This window comes from Xenopus laevis, chromosome 3S (assembly GCF_017654675.1).
Source record: "Xenopus laevis strain J_2021 chromosome 3S, Xenopus_laevis_v10.1, whole genome shotgun sequence".
NCBI classification, from domain to species: Eukaryota; Metazoa; Chordata; class Amphibia; order Anura; family Pipidae; genus Xenopus; species Xenopus laevis.
In genome coordinates this window covers 126,248,250-126,268,427 of record NC_054376.1, presented here as the reverse complement: position 1 = coordinate 126,268,427, position 20,178 = coordinate 126,248,250, and the positions used below count along the sequence as shown (strand labels likewise).

Below are 20,178 nucleotides of genomic sequence, written 5' to 3'. Positions count from 1 at the left end.
CCAGTTGTTGCGAAACAGAAAAATGCTCCAACTGTGCATGCGCCGCTTCGCTGGTCTCATTCCAAAGATTTCCAAAGAGAAGAAGATGGCGCCCGTGAACTCCGATACCTGAATCTGCATCGAGGGGTAAGTAAAACATTAGGGGCATTTGCCCGGGGTAACACTTAGGCTGGGGGTGGAGGGATGGAGGTCTATGTAGGGTAGGGGGTAGGGTTTTTTTAAAGGACAAGAACATCAATTTTTTTTTTTTAAATTTATTAGTATAGAATGAAAAGAAAACACAAAGACAAATTAAACTTTTAAATCGCTAAGTCTTTATCAAGAAATAACTTACCGAAACTCCGCTCGTGCTCCTCTTCAGAAAAGGCGACAGGGAGACGTTCCATCATGCGGCGCTCAATTTCTCCTCCCTGGCTATTTCCTATAAGGAAGGCAGGGAGGAGAAATCGAGCTCCCACACCCCATCCCAAACTCCGCCCACTACCGCTTGACTTGCTACTACCTTCCTCGTCGATAAGAGAGAGCGGCTGGGGAGGAGGGTTTTTTATTAGCTATAGAGGAAGCCGACCCCACAGTCCAGGCCCCTTCCATTTCCACGGGCCCCCCGGTTACTGCGAGTTCTGCTTTATAGTTACGCCACTAATTGGAGCAGGTTAAAGGGGTTAGTACAATGAGCGCAATAGCACACTCGGCTTTTTGTCGCCCCTTGTAACTGGCTTTTAGCTGCCACCTGAGGAATGAGTAGCCTTAGTGATATTCATCAGGGTTCCCTTAGCACGTTGGGTCTCCACACACTTGAGACTATTAAATCACACGTCCATGTCTTTTTTAATGTAGTATGCCAGATGTCATTCTACTTGCATCATCATTGGTCAATGGACATGTTTCAATGGATGCTGTTTAGAGTTCACAAATCCAAATCACCACTCTGGAGAACCAGTATACTCAATCAAATGATTCTTTATTTGGTAGCACTACATGTTTCGGATCTATCGGATCCTTCCTCAGGTGCCAGTGTTCTGAGGAAGGATCAGATAGATCCGAAACATGTAGTGCTACCAAATAAAGAATCACTTGATTGAGTATACTGGTTCTCCAGAGTGGTGATTTGGATTTATGAAGATAAGGAGAAGTGGCGGCTCCTATGCTCTGTTGGAGGAACCAAACACAATAAGGATAAAAAGAGGACCTTTACCTACACCTGATCTAACCTGTTTAGAGTTCACCCACAACGACGCTTCTCTCCCTCACAGATGCACTCTGATAACAGCAAGCTTGCTACGCGTAGAGACCGACGAGACCATTGTGGTCGATGCCCAAGGACACAACTCTCCATTCGATGCTAACATCTACATCAAGGACTTTCCTCAGAAGAAACTCAATCTTGCAACAGCCAAAGTCTCCTTGAATAAAAACAATGAGTTTCTTGGAACTGCCACGGTCAAGGTGAGATGGAATGACATGTGACTCTCTCCCAACCAGTCAATAAACGTGGCTCTCACAGGCAAAAGTGTGATTATGTGCGATTATTGGAATTGTCTTGGGTACAGTAAGTAGAGATGATTCTTTGTGGAATCCTGTGTGATATGGGAGATGTTTAGAACCCTTACTGTTTGTGTTCTGCCTATAATGTATTAATAACCTGTCTCCTCCAGATTCCCTCTGACCAACTCCCCAAAGACACAAGAAATAATCAGTTTGTGTATGTCGTTGTGAGTTCTAATTCCTGTACACTAGAGAAAGTTGTGATGTTGCAGTACAGCAGTGGATACATCTTCATTCAGACAGATAAGACTATCTACACCCCAGGATCTAAAGGTAAAGGCCATTTAATTTATTATAGCTCATATGGGGTAACTTGCAGCTGCTTATGGATATGGTTAGACATTTTATTTATGAACCCATAGACTGTCGCTGCTACTGAGAGATATAAGAAGCCAGTTGATGTCAGATTGACCTGCTCTTGCTATACAATGTTAGGGTAAAAGACAGCTAAAAAAAAAATCTCAACCCTGTTTCCGGATTAAATATATTTAATTAAACATCATCCGGTTTGGATCACTAGAGAATTAAAAGAAATGATCACCACATTTTGAGAAGCAGAGAACCTAGCCTGGTTAGGGTAAGACGGGCTAATTGGTGCCAAAAAGTCCTTCATGTGCAGCGTAAAGCCTTGTGAAGATGGAAGGTATTTACTCGCCTTGTGTCATACACATAGCACTGCCTTAAAGGATAAGTTAAACCTTTAAAATAATTGAATGTAAAATTGATGAGGGGGTTATTCTAAGCACTTTTGTATTTTATACTCATTATTTATTTTTGTTTTATTCCAGGATATTAAGGGATACATGTGCTGTTAATGTGAATGAATTTTGTTACAACAGCGCCACCTGCTGGTCAGTTTCCCACCAGTCTGACCACCAAGTAGTCAAGCAAGTTGTCAGGAGAAAGAAAGAGGCTGCTCTGATGTTCTTCTGCTTAGGAAAGATGTGAGAAAGGTTTCTAATTCTTTTCCTGACTGACCAGCAGGTGGTGCTGTTATAACAATATTCATTCATATTAACAGTACATGTATCCCTTAATATCTTGGAATCAAAAGAAAATAAACAATGAATGTAAATTACAAAAGTGCTTAGGATAGACCCCCTCGTCTATTTTATATTCACTTATTTTAAAGGTTTACTTATTCTTTAATACCACAAACAAGAGGTTAACTCTTACATGAGGCATTATGGGAAGAGACATGCAAATCACTCCTTTATGTCCCTGTGGCCAAATATGTATCTAGAACTACTGAAACCCCTAGTTTTATAGCTCAAACACAGTCTAATGCAGTGATCCCCAACCAGTAGCTCGTGAATAACATGTTGCTCTTCAACCCCTTGAATGTTGCTCTCAGTGGCTTCAAAGCAGGTGCTTTTTTTTGGATTCCAGGCTTGGAGGAAACTTTTGGTTGCATAAAAACCAGTTGTATTGCCAAATAGAGCCTCCTGTAGGCTGCTAATGCACATAGGGGCTACCAAATAGCCAATCACAGCTCTTCATTAGCATCCTCGGGAACTATTTTCATGCTTATGTTGCTCCCCAACCCTTCTTACATTTGAATGTGTCTCACACGTGAAAAGGGTTGGGGATCCCTGGTCTAATAGTTCAGAGACATATATTCGAACTTGCAGACAGCTTGTTTCAATCTTGTTAAATCTCATCAGTACAAGATATTGGAGTGTGGCTTCTGAGTGGCTAGGACTTATGGAGTAGTAAAGCAGAGAATCTAGCTTGGTTAGGGTGAGACGGGCTAAATGAAGCCAAAAAGCCCTTTATGTGCAGGACATGCAGCCTTAGGTGGCCATAGACGTTACAATTACGATCTATCCTGGAAAAGATGTTTCCAAGAAAGATCGTTCATTTCAACACACTTGTAGAGCTGAATTGTCGGATATACATATAGAAACAATAGAATTCTACCTGTATCTGATGATTGGGCACTAACTATGGCCGATTTTCAGGTGCCTTCAAAGGCGCCCGATAAAAATTTTCCATCCAGCCGATCAACGAGCCGAACGATATGCAAGTCTTCTGCCAATATCGGTTGGCTCTTTTCCCACCATACATGCACCGAATATCATACGAAAATTTGTTTCGTACGATATTATCTGTGCATCTATGGCAACCTTAAAGCCTTGTGAAAACAGAAGCTATTTACTTGCCTTGTGCCATATACATAGCACTGCCTTAATACCAAAAATGAGAGCTTAACTCTCACATAAGGCATCATGGGCGGAGACATGCAAATCACTCCTTTATGTCCCTATGTGGCCAACTATGTGGCCAACTCTGCATCCACAACTGCTGGTTTTATAGCACAGATACAGCCTAATAGTTCACAGCCATCTATCCAAACTTGCAGACAGCCTGTTTCAATCCTGGTCTCTTATGTGAGAGTTAACCTCAGTGGAGTAACTGGAGTGTGCCGGGCCCCTCCTGCAAAAAAACCTTTAGAGGGGCCCAGAGCACTACGATCCCCATCCTCCCGCCCACCACACACCCACATCCCGCCTCTGCCCCACCCACACCCTCACTGACTCCACCCATTCTGTTGAACCTTTATCTATAGATGAATTACAATTTCTGTAAATGCCTGGGAAATAAACCCAAGAGCTGATAAAGGTGAATTAGGTCTTTCATTTACTGTCTTTAAAACAATACTATTGATCTTCAATCAAACAGCAATATACTTTATTCAATCTATTTCTCTGCAGTTATGTACCGGGTTTTCTCCTTGGACTACAAGATGAAGCCAATCATAAAACCATTGGTCATCGAATTTGTGGTAGGACTTCTCTGATAAGATTTGGGGCTTTGCCAAATTCACTACAAAAACAGCAATGTATCCTGACTGAGGTTGTTATGGGTAATAGAAATGCAAAATCAGTCTGGAAATCTGAATGACTAATTCTACATGGCTTAAAATATGGTAGCCTTATTAGCCTGGAGGACAGCAGAAGTGAGGAATGAGAGGAGAAATGTATAATGGAGAAAGATGGCTTCTCTGTGGAACTTATACCATATTTGCTCAACAGAAAAGAGAAAAGTTGGGGGTTTTGGTGAGATTGACAATAACTATGCTGGAAATGTAACTGAACGACAAGGCAGTTAGAGCCAAGTAGAGTTATAGATACTGACATGAGTTTAAAGGATAAGCAAACCTTTAAAATAAGTGAATGTAAAATTGATGATTGTGTTATTCTATGAAATTTGGCAATGCACATTCATTATTTATTTTGTTTTAATTCCAAGATATTAAGGGATACATGTACTGTTAATATGAATAAAATTATTTACAACAGAGCCACCTGCTGGTCAGTTTCCCACCAGTCTGACCACCAAGTAGTCAAGGAAGTTGTCAAGAGAAAGAAAGAGGCTGCTCTGATGTTCTTCTGCTTAGGAAAGATGTGAGAAAGGTTTCTAATTATTTTCCCAAGCAGAAGAATATCAGAGCAGCCTCTTTCTTTCTCCTGACAACTTCCTTCCTGACTAGTGGTCAGACTGGTGGGAAACTGACCACCAAGTAGTCAAGGAAGTTGTCAGGAGAAAGAGGCTGCTTTGATGTTCTAAGAATCAGAGCAGCCACTTTCTTTCTCCTGACAACTTCCTTGACTACTTGATGGTCAGACTGGTGGGAAACTGACCAGCAGGTGGCGTTGTTGTAACAAAATTCATTCATATTAACAGTACATGTATCCCTTAATATCTTGGAATTAAAAGAAAATAAATAGAATAAAAAGGTTTACTTATCTTTTAAGAATCATAAAACCTGAGGAAGGTAAATCGAAAATTGAGAGAGGAAACAGAGCAGAAATCCCCTCCCCAATATATTAAAATATTTTCCTTTGGTGCTATGTTTTTATTAATGTGTTTCCATGTGGATAGGCCCTGCAGAAGGATTGAGCTAATGTTCTAGACCAGGGATCCTCAACCTTTTGAACCCTTGAGCAACATTCAGAAGTAAAAGGAGTTGGGGGGCAACACTAGCATATAAGGAGTTGGGGTGCCAAATATGTACTGTGCTTGGCCATTTGGTAGCCCCTATGTGGCTTGTCAACTTACATTGAGGCTCTGTTTGGCAGTACACCTGGTTTTTATGCAACTAAAACTTGCCTTCAAGCCTGGAATTGAAAAATAAGCTCCTGCTTTGAGGCCACTGGGAGCAACATCCAAGAGCTGGAGAGCAACATGTTGCTCACAAGCTACTGGTTGGGGATTACTGTTCTAGATCATAATGATACCTAACAGCAGTGATCCCCAACCAATGGCTCATGATCAACATGTTGCTCACCAATCCCTTGGATGTTGCTCCCAGTGGCTTCAAACGGGTGCTTATTTTTCAATTCCAGGCTTGGAGGCAAGTTTTAGTTTCATAAAAACCAGATGTACTGCCAAACAAATCCTCCTGTAGGCTGCCAGTCCACATAGGGGCTACCAATAGCAAATCCAACCCTTGTTTGCCCTCCAGGACTTTTTGCATGCTTGTGTTGCTCCCCAACTTATAGGCTATACGTTCATGTTTGTGGAAGAACTAGATGTATGGTCCCTTTTTATATTCAGACCTGAATTGAAGAAAGGCCTTGTCTTTGTAGAACCCAGAGGGCATCATTGTAGTCAGAAATTTCATCCAACCTGCCACTAAGTCTGGAATCTTGTCTGAGACATATAATGTGCCCCAACTTGTGAGGTAAGTGAATCATAAAGTTATAAGCTAAATGCAATCAGACAAACAGATAGCTACACATACATTACACTAACACATTGTCTAAAAGCTACTGATGTGCATAATTATTGACATTGCAGACAAAGGTCACCAGCGATGCTGCCCATAACAACCAATCAGATCGTTGCTTTTGTTTTCTAACTTGTAGGTGCTTGTTCAAATGTAAGTGCTGATTGGTTGCTATGGCCAGCATCACATTTATCTGTAAAAAAGAGTAGGTTTTACAGAAGCAGTTAATTTTTTTTTTAACATTTTTTTGTGTTCAATAGTTTTTTTAATTGTTTGCCATCTCCTTTCACTTCCCAATTATGAAATGGGGGGGGGGTCAGTGACCCCAACAGCCAAAAAAATATTGTTCTGTGAAGATAAAATTTGAATTAATATTTATGTTCTATTGTATTTCAGTTGGTGCATTTCCCAGATTCTAAGTAAAATTTCCCACATTTTAAGCCATACTTTTGGCCCATTTTCTTTAAAGGGGTGGTTTACCCATAAAGGAGAAACAAACCCCTTATTAAAAAACCCAACCCCCCTACTCCACACAGACCCCCCTCCCTCCTCCCCCCCAGGACAACTGCTACCCTGGGCAAATGCCCCTAAGTCTTTACTTACCCCTCGGTGCAGATTCAGGGATCGGAGTTCACAGCAGCCATCTTCCGGGTCTTTGGTAATCAGAGAAATTAACAGAAATTGCTGAAGCGCCGGTAGAAGACACGAAGACCCGGAAGATGGCTGCCGTGAACTGCGATCCCTGAATCTGCACCGAGGGGTAAGTAAAAAGTTAGGGGTATTTGGGGTAGCAGCTACGCTGGGGGGGAGGAGGGAGGGGGGTCTATGTGGGGTAGGGGTTTGTTTATCCTTTAAGTTAACTTTTAGTATGTAATAGAATGGTTAATTTTAAGCAACTTTTCAATTGGTCTTCATTTTTTCTTTTTTTATAGTGTTTGAACTATTTGTCTTCTTCTTCTGACTCTTTCCAGCTTTCAAAGGGGAGGTCACTAACCCCATCTAAAAAACAAAGGCTCTGTAGGGCTACCCATTTATTGTTATTGATACTTTCTATTACGTTCTATTACTCTCCTATTCATATTCCAGTCTCTTATTCAAATCACTTCATGGCTGCTAGTGGAATTTGGACCCTAGCAACCAGATGGCTGAAATTGCAAACTGGAGAGCTGCTGAATAAAAAGCTAAATAACTCAAAAAACACAAATCATAAAAAATGAAAACCAACTGCAAATTTACCTCATAATATCCCTCTCTACATCATGCTAAAAGTTAACTCAAGGGGAATGACCCCTTAAAAAAACACCATTTATCAGTGTCCAGCTAGCCTGCTGAGGTCCTCTGACTTTTTCTGGTGGACCCTGCCTTTCGGGGGTCTTTGCCCTTTGTGGAGCACAGAGCACTAACTTTTTTTATACCTTTTGCTGAGGCTGTCGAAATGTAAATGTTAAACTCATAGTAATTACATTACACAACCAATTGTGATATTACCATATCCACTGGCTTTTCTTCATTTGCTTCTGAACTGTCTTCATACAACTAAGAAATATGTCACCGACTGCACTTCTCCTAGATGGCAGCCAAAGACTCAATACAGACCACTGGGGTCTTTATGTTCATATGTTGCCTAGCTATTGCATCTCCTACCAATCACATATTGAACTCTTCCAATAGTACAGATAGAACAAACATCTCAAGAGAGCATATGGGTTGTGATGGCCAAGAAGCAGAGATGGTCTTTTGATCGAATATAGTTATTTCAGGACCAAGTAGAATTCAGCACATCACCCCTCAGACCTGAGAGACCAGCAAGGATACTTATAGTATAGAATACCTTCTTTCCACTCATGTTTTCATCAGCCTTCAGAACTGACTCTTAAAACATGGACTTGACTATGGTTCTCCTGAGCTTTACAATGGAAGCTATTGTCCCTTGGGTGCCACTACCATCAGGATGCTGATCATTCTCTAGTAATGAACATCTGCCCTCTGTGCTTGTATATAAAACATGGGGGATCAAGCCCAAAATGAATCAAATCCCTGAAGTCAGCCTTGTACAGTCCCACCATCCCCAATTCTTTCTTACCACTGCATCAACCTAAGGACTAAGGACTAACAGGACAACATTTGTTGTTCCAATTAATCAGGCAATGAAAAACTTGCAGAGCATGCTGGGTGATATCCCAATAACATAGTCTCGTTTGTATCTTGGCAGCACCGGCATATGGACTATCTCAGCAAAGTATCAAGCCACCCCTAATCAAAATTACACCACCAATTTTGAGGTGAAGGAATATGGTAAGTAGATCTTTGGATTGAGGCTTCGATGGCTGCGATAATATCTACCACAGGGATGGTCTTCACCTCAAAAGGCAATGGCTCACCATGTTGCAGAAGAACCATTTTGAGGTGACGGAATGGTAAGTAGATGTTCTTCTGCAACATGGCGAGCCATTGCCTTCATATGATGAAGAAGAAAGAGAACAAAAAAAAACTATTAGTTGCAAAGTGAGTTCTGTTATATTTTACCTGTAGTTAATATACTTGGCTGAACGCAATCAGATCTATCACTGGACACCTGTAATTGTGGGGGTCAGCTAAAGCAGTTTTTTGGGGGGGGTGCTACTTAACAAACACATCATGTTTATTTATTTTATTTTCTCTTTGCAGTACTCCCCACAATTGAAGTTATTCTGAAGCCTGAAAGTACTTTCTATTATACTTCTTCTGATTCATTTTCTGTTACTATTGAGGCCCAGTAAGTACTTGTAATAGATGTTTTCCTCTGCTATAGGGATCAGTGACACTCAGTGAGTATCTGTGCAGGGTGAGTGGGGGTATAGGGATCAGTGACACTCAGTGAGTATCTGTGCAGGGTGAGTGGGGGTATAGGGATCAGTGACACTCAGTGAGTATCTGTGCAGGGTGAGTGGGGGTATAGGGATCAGTGACACTCAGTGAGTATCTGTGCAGGGTGAGTGGGGTTATAGGGATCAGTGACACTCAGTGAGTATCTGTGCAGGGTGAGTGGGGGTATAGGGATCAGTGACACTCAGTGAGTATCTGTGCAGGGTGAGTGGGGGTATAGGGATCAGTGACACTCAGTGAGTATCTGTGCAGGGTGAGTGGGGGGTATAGAGATCAGTGACACTCAGTGAGTATCAGTGCAGGGTGAGTGGGGGTATAGGGATCAGTGACACTCAGTGAGTATCTGTGCAGGGTGAGTGGGGATATAGGGATCAGTGACACTCAGTGAGTATCTGTGCAGGGTGAGTGGGGTTATAGGGATCAGTGACACTCAGTGAGTATCTGTGCAGGGTGAGTGGGGGTATAGGGATCAGTGACACTCAGTGAGTATCTGTGCAGGGTGAGTGGGGGTATAGGGATCAGTGACACTCAGTGAGTATCTGTGCAGGGTGAGTGGGGGTATAGGGATCAGTGACACTCAGTGAGTATCTGTGCAGGGTGAGTGGGGGTATAGGGATCAGTGACACTCAGTGAGTATCTGTGCAGGGTGAGTGGGGGTATAGGGATCAGTGACACTCAGTGAGTATCTGTGCAGGGTGAGTGGGGGGTATAGAGATCAGTGACACTCAGTGAGTATCAGTGCAGGGTGAGTGGGGGTATAGGGATCAGTGACACTCAGTGAGTATCTGTGCAGGGTGAGTGGGGATATAGGGATCAGTGACACTCAGTGAGTATCTGTGCAGGGTGAGTGGGGTTATAGGGATCAGTGACACTCAGTGAGTATCTGTGCAGGGTGAGTGGGGGTATAGGGATCAGTGACACTCAGTGAGTATCTGTGCAGGGTGAGTGGGGGTATAGGGATCAGTAACACTCAGTGAGTATCTGTGCAGGGTGAGTGGGGGGTATAGAGATCAGTGACACTCAGTGAGTATCTGTGCAGGGTGAGTGGGAGTATAGGGATCAGTGACACTCAGTGAGTATCTGTGCAGGGTGAGTGGGGATATAGGGATCGGTGACACTCAGTGAGAATCTGTGCAGGGTGAGTGGGGATATAGGGATCAGTGACACTCAGTGAGTATCTGTGCAGGGTGAGTGGGTTTATAGGGATCAGTGACACTCAGTGAGTATCTGTGCAGGGTGAGTGGGGTTATAGGGATCAGTGACACTCAGTGAGTATCTGTGCAGGGTGAGTGGGGGGTATAGAGATCAGTGACACTCAGTGAGTATCTGTGCAGGGTGAGTGGGGGGTATAGGGATCAGTGACACTCAGTGAGTATCTGTGCAGGGTGAGTGGGGGTATAGGGATCAGTGACACTCAGTGAGTATCTGTGCAGGGTGAGTGGGGGTATAGGGATCAGTGACACTCAGTGAGTATCTGTGCAGTGTGAGTGGGGATATAGGGATCAGTGACACTCAGTGAGTATCTGTGCAGGGTGAGTGGGGTTATAGGGATCAGTGACACTCAGTGAGTATATGTGCAGGGTGAGTGGGGTTATAGGGATCAGTGACACTCAGTGAGTATCTGTGCAGGGTGAGTGGGGGTATAGGGATCAGTGACACTCAGTGAGTATCTGTGCAGGGTGAGTGGGTTTATAGGGATCAGTGACACTCAGTGAGTATCTGTGCAGGGTGAGTGAGGTTATAGGGATCAGTGACACTCAGTGAGTATCTGTGCAGGGTGAGTGGGGGTATCAGTGACACTCAGTGAGTATCTGTGCAGGGTGAGTGGGGGGTATAGAGATCAGTGACACTCAGTGAGTATCTGTGCAGGGTGAGTGGGGGTATAGGGATCAGTGACACTCAGTGAGTATCTGTGCAGGGTGAGTGGGGGGTATAGAGATCAGTGACACTCAGTGAGTATCTGTGCAGGGTGAGTGGGGGTATAGGGATCAGTGACACTCAGTGAGTATCTGTGCAGGGTGAGTGGGGGTATAGGGATCAGTGACACTCAGTGAGTATCTGTGCAGGGTGAGTGGGGGTATAGGGATCAGTGACACTCAGTGAGTATCTGTGCAGGGTGAGTGGGGGTATAGGGATCAGTGACACTCAGTGAGTATCTGTGCAGGGTGAGTGGGGGTATAGGGATCAGTGACACTCAGTGAGTATCTGTGCAGGGTGAGTGGGGGTATAGGGATCAGTGACACTCAGTGAGTATCTGTGCAGGGTGAGTGGGGGTATAGGGATCAGTGACACTCAGTGAGTATCTGTGCAGGGTGAGTGGGGTTATAGGGATCAGTGACACTCAGTGAGTATCTGTGCAGGGTGAGTGGGGTTATAGGGATCAGTGACACTCAGTGAGTATCTGTGCAGGGTGAGTGGGGGTATAGGGATCAGTGACACTCAGTGAGTATCTGTGCAGGGTGAGTGGGGGTATAGGGATCAGTGACACTCAGTGAGTATCTGTGCAGGGTTAGTGGGGGTATAGGGATCAGTCACACTCAGTGAGTATCTGTGCAGGGTGAGTGGGGATATAGGGATCAGTGACACTCAGTGAGTATCTGTGCAGGGTGAGTGGGGGTATAGAGATCAGTGACACTCAGTGAGTATCTGTGCAGGGTGAGTGGGGGTATAGGGATCAGTGACACTCAGTGAGTATCTGTGCAGGGTGAGTGGGGGTTATAGGGATCAGTGACACTCAGTGAGTATCTGTGCAGGGTGAGTGGGGGTATAGGGATCAGTGACACTCAGTGAGTTATCTGTGCAGGGTGAGTGGGGGGTATAGGGATCAGTGACACTCAGTGAGTATCTGTGCAGGGTGAGTGGGGGTAGGGTCAGTGACACTCAGTGAGTATCTGTGCAGGGTGAGTGGGGGTATCAGTGACACTCAGTGAGTATCTGTGCAGGGTGAGTGGGGGGTATAGAGATCAGTGACACTCAGTGAGTATCTGTGCAGGGTGAGTGGGGGTATAGAGATCAGTGACACTCAGTGAGTATCTGTGCAGGGTGAGTGGGGTTATAGGGATCAGTGACACTCAGTGAGTATCTGTGCAGGGTGAGTGGGGGTATAGGGATCAGTGACACTCAGTGAGTATCTGTGCAGGGTGAGTGGGGTTATAGGGATCAGTGACACTCAGTGAGTATCTGTGCAGGGTGAGTGGGGGTATAGAGATCAGTGACACTCAGTGAGTATCTGTGCAGGGTGAGTGGGGGTATAGGGATCAGTGACACTCAATGAGTATCTGTGCAGGGTGAATGGGGGTATAGGGATCAGTGACACTCAGTGAGTATCTGTGCAGGGTGAGTGGGGGTATAGGGATCAGTGACACTCAGTGAGTATCTGTGCAGGGTGAGTGGGGGGTATAGGGATCAGTGACACTCAGTGAGTATCTGTGCAGGGTGAGTGGGGGGTATAGGGATCAGTGACACTCAGTGAGTATCTGTGCAGGGTGAGTGGGGGTATAGAGATCAGTGACACTCAGTGAGTATCTGTGCAGGGTGAGTGGGGTTATAGGAATCAGTGACACTCAGTGAGTATCTGTGCAGGGTGAGTGGGGGTATAGGGATCAGTGACACTCAGTGAAGTATCTGTGGCAGGGTGAGTGGGGGTATAGGGATCAGTGACACTCAGTGAGTATCTGTGCAGGGTGAGTGGGGGTATAGGGATCAGTGACACTCAGTGAGTATCCTGTGCAGGGTGAGTGGGGTTATAGGGATCAGTGACACTCAATGAGTATCTGTGCAGGGTGAATGGGGGTATAGGGATCAGTGGACACTCAGTGAGTATCTGTGCAGGGTGAGTGGGGGTATAGGGATCAGTGACACTCAGTGAGTAATCTGTGCAGGGTGAGTGGGGGATATAGGGAATCAGTGACACTCAGTGAGTATCTGTGCAGGGTGAGTGGGGGGTATAGGGATCAGTGACACTCAGTGAGTATCTGTGCAGGGTGAGTGGGGGGTATAGGGATCAGTGACACTCAGTGAGTATCTGTGCAGGGTGAGTGGGGGTATAGAGATCAGTGACACTCAGTGAGTATCTGTGCAGGGTGAGTGGGGGTATAGGGATCAGTGACACTCAATGAGTATCTGTGCAGGGTGAATGGGGGTATAGGGATCAGTGACACTCAGTGAGTATCTGTGCAGGGTGAGTGGGGGTATAGGGATCAGTGACACTCAGTGAGTATCTGGTGCAGGGTGAGTGGGGGGTATAGGGATCAGTGACACTCAGTGAGTATCTGTGCATGTGAGGTGGGGGTATAGGGATCAGTGACACTCAGTGAGTATCTGTGCAGGGTGAGTGGGGGTATAGGGATCAGTGACACTCAGTGAGTATCTGTGGCAGGGTGAGTGGGGGTAAGGGATCAGTGACACTCAATGAGTATCTGTGCAGGGTGAATGGGGGTATAGGGATCAGTGACACTCAGTGAGTATCTGTGCAGGGTGAGTGGGGGGTATAGGGATCAGTGACACTCAGTGAGTATCTGTGCAGGGTGAGTGGGGGGTATAGGGATCAGTGACACTCAGTGAGTATCTGTGCAGTGTGAGTGGGGGGTATAGGGATCAGTGACTCCCCAGGTGCTGATATCAGTTCTATGTGCCCAGGTATCTGTTTGGGAAGCCGGTGGAAGGACATGCGTTTGTGCTCTTTGGGCTACAGTCGGACGACACTAAGAAAGGAATTCGAGAGTCTCTAGAGAGAGTACAGGTAGCACATAAATATTTGTGATCTCTTTTTACCATCACTTCACTGCACCTCTATTTCTCCACTACACCAGATGAGGGGCCCTAAGGTTCAAGTAAATAGGGGCTATGGAGAATTGGGCATAGTTTTCTCCTCAGGTGGACACCTGGAACTACCAATGCCGCACCCCCTTAACTTGAATGGAAAACAGGTGTCAAGTAAATAGAAGGTGGCAAATTCTTTGACCCTTCTTTGCTGGGTGAAATATGCCTGTACAGATGGTGCTGTTTAATTCCCCTGGGATTCTGGGGTCTAAACCTACAGATAATAGAATTATTAATGTTTGTTTTTTTTCCCTAACCCTTGTGGGAGTGAAACTTCTCCTGCTACACAGTACTACCTCTTTGGGATTAAGGGGCAGGACAGAGAGGCTTCATTAGAAATACAACTGCAAAACTGCGCTTGTTTTTGGGTTGTTATAAGGTACAAACATCTATATGCACTCGCCCCACATTTTGCTTGAAAGTGATGGAATTGGCTAATGGAGGCTCATTTTCTCCCATATTGGTGAATCATGCGCAAGTTGTAGGAAACCCTACTGACTGGGGGCCCACTGTTATTCCTCCGCTCCTCACTCAATCTCTTTATTCTCCTAGTCTTTCATTACTACTTACTATATTCTTTTTATTCTTCATTTTCCCATAAAGAAATAGGGAATGTCCACGAAATAGGCTAGAAGCAAGAAGGTCCACTGACACCTGGGCCCACCGGGAGTTTTCCTGGTATCCCGACGGGCCAGTCCGACTCTGCTCTGTAATTTGGGTTAAAAACTTAGCAGCGTGTTCCAACGTTGCTCACAGCATGTTTCACTGCATCTGTATATGAGTCCTGCTGTTCTCTAATTTGTATCTTTCCTCCTTTAATTACTCAGATAAACGAAGGTGAAGGACGTGCTGAGCTGAAAGCGATACACATTCGGAAGTCCTTTAGTTTAGCTGAGATGTTGAAATACAAGTTATACGTAACGGTCTCTGTCTACACGGCAACAGGTGAGAACTGGGGAACTTACACATCAGCGTGTGAAAGGGAGGTACTGAACCATAAAGCTCTAGTAAATTTAAATAAATAATAATGTAGGAATAGCTGACCTGAAGAAACATCTAATGCGTACAGGTCTAGACATGGGCTAAGACAGAATACTCCCTTGACATTGTCATTGCAGTGTCCGTTTCAGTGGCACATAGAGAACTGTCTTTAGGGGGTACAAAAAGCGAAAGCTGCCCCCAGCCCAACACATAATGGAGTCCTACACCATTTGTAGGAGGAGTGATTTACAGTAGTAGCAGGGCAAGGTGGGAAGAACTACAGTTTAATGTCTTGTCCAATCTGTGCACTTTCTGATGTTGTCCTCTAAAAAGTAAAGTACCGGGTTAGGTTTTGGAGGTCATGGCTGAACTCAATGTTCAAAAGATTGACTAGAAAGGGCCACTGATGTAGAGATGATTGGAAGCTTCTTCTCTTATAGACTAACATGGTTCTGCTTTGTTTCAAGACAGGCCAACAAATACCACTTGGCATTAGAACTGAGAGCATTTCCTGTTGAAAACATATTTTTTTTATAGGCTAGTGATTCTCAGATATGTTTGAGCCTGTATTGTGTTAGATATCTCTACCTTATGGGGAAAATGTATGTCTTTTGCAGGCTCTGACATGGCAGAGGCTCATTTAGAGAATATCCACATTGTGACATCACCCTACAAGATCCTTTTCACCAAAACCGCCCAATATTTCAAGCCTGGATTGTCTTATGACGTGACGGTAATAGCCTGTCTGAAATACTTCTGTTTTCTTGTATTCGAAGTTGGTGATACAAAGGCCCCCCTTATAAGTTGAAAGAAATTAGAGCCCCAAAGAATATTTTTTATAAACAACATTGGCACCAAGGCCCCCCTTACAAGTAAAAAAAATTGGGGCTCCAAATAATATTTAAAAAAAAAAACCATTGGTGGCAGGGGCCTATAGAATATTAAAATAATACATTGGCGGCCAGGGGATTAAAAAACACACATTGGTGTTCAGAGGAATTGAACTTGTGGCTTCAGGACTTCAACTTCACCTCCTTTCATGACTTTGGGTCTTTTCGCTGCTTCAATTTCGCCTGTTTTCGTGACCGGGTCTTTTAGGCGCTTCAGGACTTCAATTGCGGCTGTTTTCGTGACTTTGGGTCTTTTCTGCACTTCAGGACTTAAATTTCGGCTGTTTTCGTGACTTCAGGTCTTTTTGCCGCTTTGGGACTATCGGCTTCGGCTATTTTTGTGGCTTCGGGTCTTTTCGCCACTTCGGTACTTCGGCTGTTCGGCTTTTTCGGCATTCTGCATTTCGGCTGTTCGGGACTTTGGAAGGAGACAGCATGGCTTCGAGGCTGTCAATGGGCCCGGTACACTTGTACCCCCTATGCCCCCCCGATGGCGGCCCTGGTCAGGAGCCCAACATAGCGAATCCCTCTCATTTTTATCATCTAGAGAAGAGGAACTGGCCACAATAAAGCTTGGCCAATATCTCTATCTCTCGGGGCATAGATCACCCATAGGAAAAGTAACATCACTAGACAGTTATACATATATTTGAAGATAATACCACCAGCATTCTCCTGCCTGCAAGTTAAGGAGGCCACTATAATACTAATATTTAGCAATCCTACAGCCACTTCAGGTCATCTGCTAACATTGATTGTACCTCTCCTTCCAAAGCTGTCTTGTCTGCCCATTGGTATTTGGAACACTTATCCCTCATTCATCGAAAAAAAACCACCCACTTCTGACTGAATAGTCATTATCCATGTGTAAGGAGATAGAATAAAGTTTAACTAGCAGACACTATGACGTGTCTGGTTTTCAGTAGGGTGAAGTGTAAAGGGGTGAAAATAAAGAATTCATTTTTATAATGTAAATAGTTAAGCTAAGTCCACCTGGGAGCCTATATAAGACAGTGCCTTGCTGGGACTCTTCTTATTTTTGGCCTGGAAGAGCCAGCAGCAGCAGACTGAAGTGGCCAGACCCTTTGCAAGGTTGGTATTGTTAGGGCTAGCTAGTTGATAGCAGTGGCAAGTGAGTTTACTGTAGGAGTGAAGGCTAGAGAGGGCTAGTGAGCATGGACAGTAGGGATGCACCGAATCCAGGATTTGGTTCGGGATTCGGCCAGGATTCGGCCTTTTTCAGGAGGATTCGGATTCAGCCAAATCCTTCTGCCGGCCGAACCGAATCTGAATCCTAATTTGCATATGCAAATTAGGGGTGGGAGGGAAATCGCGTGACTTTTTGTCACAAAACCAGGAAAAAATGTTTTCCCCTTTCCACCCCTAATTTGCATATGCAAATTAGGATTCGGTTCGGGATTCGGACGAATCTTCCACGAAGGATTCAGGGGTTCGGTTGAATCCAAAATAGTGGATTTGGTGCATCCCTAATGGACAGCCTTTTGTCCCAACAAGGAGTAACAGTTGGGCTAAAGCCCCGAGGTGCACCAGAGTTATGAAAATGAGCTTTCAGGTGTGGGTTAGTGAAGAGCCTAACGGCAAAGAACGGCAAAGAATTGAGGGTTGTGATTTCCTTAGCAAAAGGGGGCCCATGTACAGCTAATAACACCCCTGTCAATGCATCTTACATGACAAGTGCCCTGGAGGCTTCAGATGGGAGAACTCTGTGTATGTGCATAAGTAGCCAATATCGTGTGACTAAGGTCTTTGTCGGCAACCAGTGCCCGTTCTGACTGTAAGCTGTTTCTCTGCCAGAGGCTGCTACATCAAAAAAAGTGTTTGAGTTCATAACATTTATTGTGGAAGTGGATTCTTCTAGCAGCAAAGGCCTAACCTATGAACATCTTAGCGTGACAGTTGCGCTCTAGCCACGCGTGGCCCTGTTATACACACTGCTTGATAAGAAAAATATAGCTAACCGGTGGTACCCAAAAATATTGTGATTTACCAGTCCATCTAGTGACTTTAAGATCACAACAGTTCATTATTGTAGAACTTTATGTCATTAAATGTATTCCCCCACATTGATAAACTTTGGTTACTCAACTCTAGGATGGTTGATTCTGCTATACCAAACTCATTAAGGAAAGAATTAATCTAATTCAATAAACATTGCATAAACTCAGCTATTCCCCCCTTCCTGACTGGGTTATGATCTCATCATGGTTCCACAAACAACACGTTGGAGTTACTGTCTTCAATCCATATTCATCCCAAAGTTGCCTTCTAGGAAGTCAGTGTGTTGGTCTACAAGTAATTATAAAGTTTTTTATGTTCCAGATTGGCCCTGTTCATGTGTTAATGCATTGTGGTTTTTTTCAGGTGTTTGTAACCGATCCCGATGGTTCACCTGCTAGTAAAGTCCCTGTGGTGGTTCAGCCAGGAAAACATCGTGGGGAAACTCAAGACGATGGAACCATTAGGCTGACACTAAACACTGATGCAGTAAAATCAAGAATGGAGATTTCAGTGAGTATCAAATATTTTGTTTTCAAATAAAAAATTTCAATAAAAACTGTTGCCCAGGCCCATCGTCATCACGGGAAGGCTCACAGTGATTGAGTATGGTAGTGCAGCCATTGCCTTTATATTTGATGTCAAATGCTACTTCTATTAGTAACTAGTTAATGTCAATAGTCCTACAGCTTTCTGCAGTGGAGAAATTCTCCTGCCTGCTTATAATCTGGCAGCTGGTAAAAGCAGTAGTAGTAGTAGTAGCAGATGTCACCTCTTTTAAGAGTTACAATGTGCCATTGTGATTGGATTAGTGGAAGAGTTTATATGCCGAGAACTTCCCACACCAGTCAGTTGAACTAAAGAAGCTGCTCGGATGAGTAGTGAAACGTCTTCATTGATTACTCTGCAAGTACAGTTGTTTTAGATTTACTTATACTAGATATACCATGACCTGGATGAATGAAAATCTTTCAAGTACCAGTTGAAGAATAGGGATGTAGCGAACGTCGGAAAAAATGTTCGCGAACATGTTCGCGAACGTCCGGACAAAAATGCGAACGGTTTGCGAACGTTGCGAACCCCATAGACTTCAATGGGAAGGCGAATTTTAAAAGCTAGAAAAGACATTTCTGGCCAGAAAAATGATTTTAAAGTTGTTTAAAGGGTGCAACGACCTGGACAGTGGCATGCCAGAGGGGGATCAAGGGCAAATATGTTTCTAAAAAATCCATTGTTGACACAGCGCTGCGTTTTGTGCTGTAAAGGGCAGAAATCACACTACGTCTCTCAGGTGGTGTTTCTGGAGACGGTATTATTATTGATATTTAGACAGAATGTGAAAAAGCTCACACAGCTAGGTGGCAGTGGTTTGAAGAACAGATGCAGATGAGAGATCAGCAGCAGGACAGACAGCTGCCCACAGCAGCTACATACAGAGCACTGCAGTAGAAGGTAGATTACTAGCCAGCAAAGCTACCTAACCTAAAATGTCCCTCAAATCCCTGCAGAGTTCTGTCCCTACAATACAGAGCAGTATCAAGTAGATTACTAGCCAGCAAACTTACTATCAACTGTCCCTCAAATCACTAACAGCTCTCTCCCTACACTAGCTCTTCCAAGCACACACAGGCAGAATGAAAAAACGCTGCAGGGCTTCAGTTTATATATGGAAGGGGAGTGGTCCAGGGGGTGTGGGGGTGGTCCAGGAGGGAGAGCTTCCTGATTGGCTGCCATGTATCTGCTGGTCTGGGGGAGAAATGGCAAAAAAAAGCGCCAGCTAAGGCGAACCCAAATTGGCGAACGTTGCGTTACGTTCGCGAACATTCGGCGGACGCGAACGGTCGATGTTCGCGCGAACAAGTTCGCCGGTGAACAGTCCGCGACATCCCTATTGAAGAACAATGCTACAATATTCGCCATGAAAATCAGCTTACACATGTTTCTAACCATTCTGATGACCAAGTAATCAAGGAAGAAAGAGGCTGCTCTGATGCTTAGGAAAGATGTGAGAAACATTTCTAATTCTTTTCCTAAGCAGAAGAACATCAGAGCAGCCTCTTTCTTTCTTCTGACAACCTCCTTGACTACTTGCTGGTCAGACTGGTGGGAAACTGACCAGCAGGTGGCGCTGTTGTAACAAAATTCATTCATATTAACAGTACATGTATCCCTTAATATCTTGGAATCAAAAGAAAATAAATAATAAATGTAAATGACAAAAGTGCTTAGAGTAGCCCCCTCATCAATTTTACATTCACTTATTTGAAAGATTTACTTATCCTTTAACAACAATTGGCCATTATGTAAAACGATTAGAACTATATTAGT

The 20,178-nt window shown here is 44.3% G+C and overlaps 1 protein-coding gene across 1 annotated transcript in view; it reads left to right on the top strand.

Annotated features, from left to right (window-relative positions):
* The window catches only part of LOC108703502 (A.superbus venom factor 1), a 62,897-nt gene that overhangs the window by 3,336 nt on the left and 39,383 nt on the right, over window positions 1-20,178 (top strand). Inside the window, exons 2-11 of the mRNA XM_041588930.1 lie at window positions 1,254-1,446; window positions 1,656-1,818; window positions 4,260-4,330; window positions 6,138-6,232; window positions 8,490-8,572; window positions 8,945-9,032; window positions 13,781-13,883; window positions 14,791-14,908; window positions 15,562-15,677; window positions 18,217-18,363. Coding sequence (XP_041444864.1) covers window positions 1,254-1,446; window positions 1,656-1,818; window positions 4,260-4,330; window positions 6,138-6,232; window positions 8,490-8,572; window positions 8,945-9,032; window positions 13,781-13,883; window positions 14,791-14,908; window positions 15,562-15,677; window positions 18,217-18,363 — 1,177 coding nt within the window. The remainder of the gene's footprint in view (window positions 1-1,253; window positions 1,447-1,655; window positions 1,819-4,259; window positions 4,331-6,137; window positions 6,233-8,489; window positions 8,573-8,944; window positions 9,033-13,780; window positions 13,884-14,790; window positions 14,909-15,561; window positions 15,678-18,216; window positions 18,364-20,178) is intronic.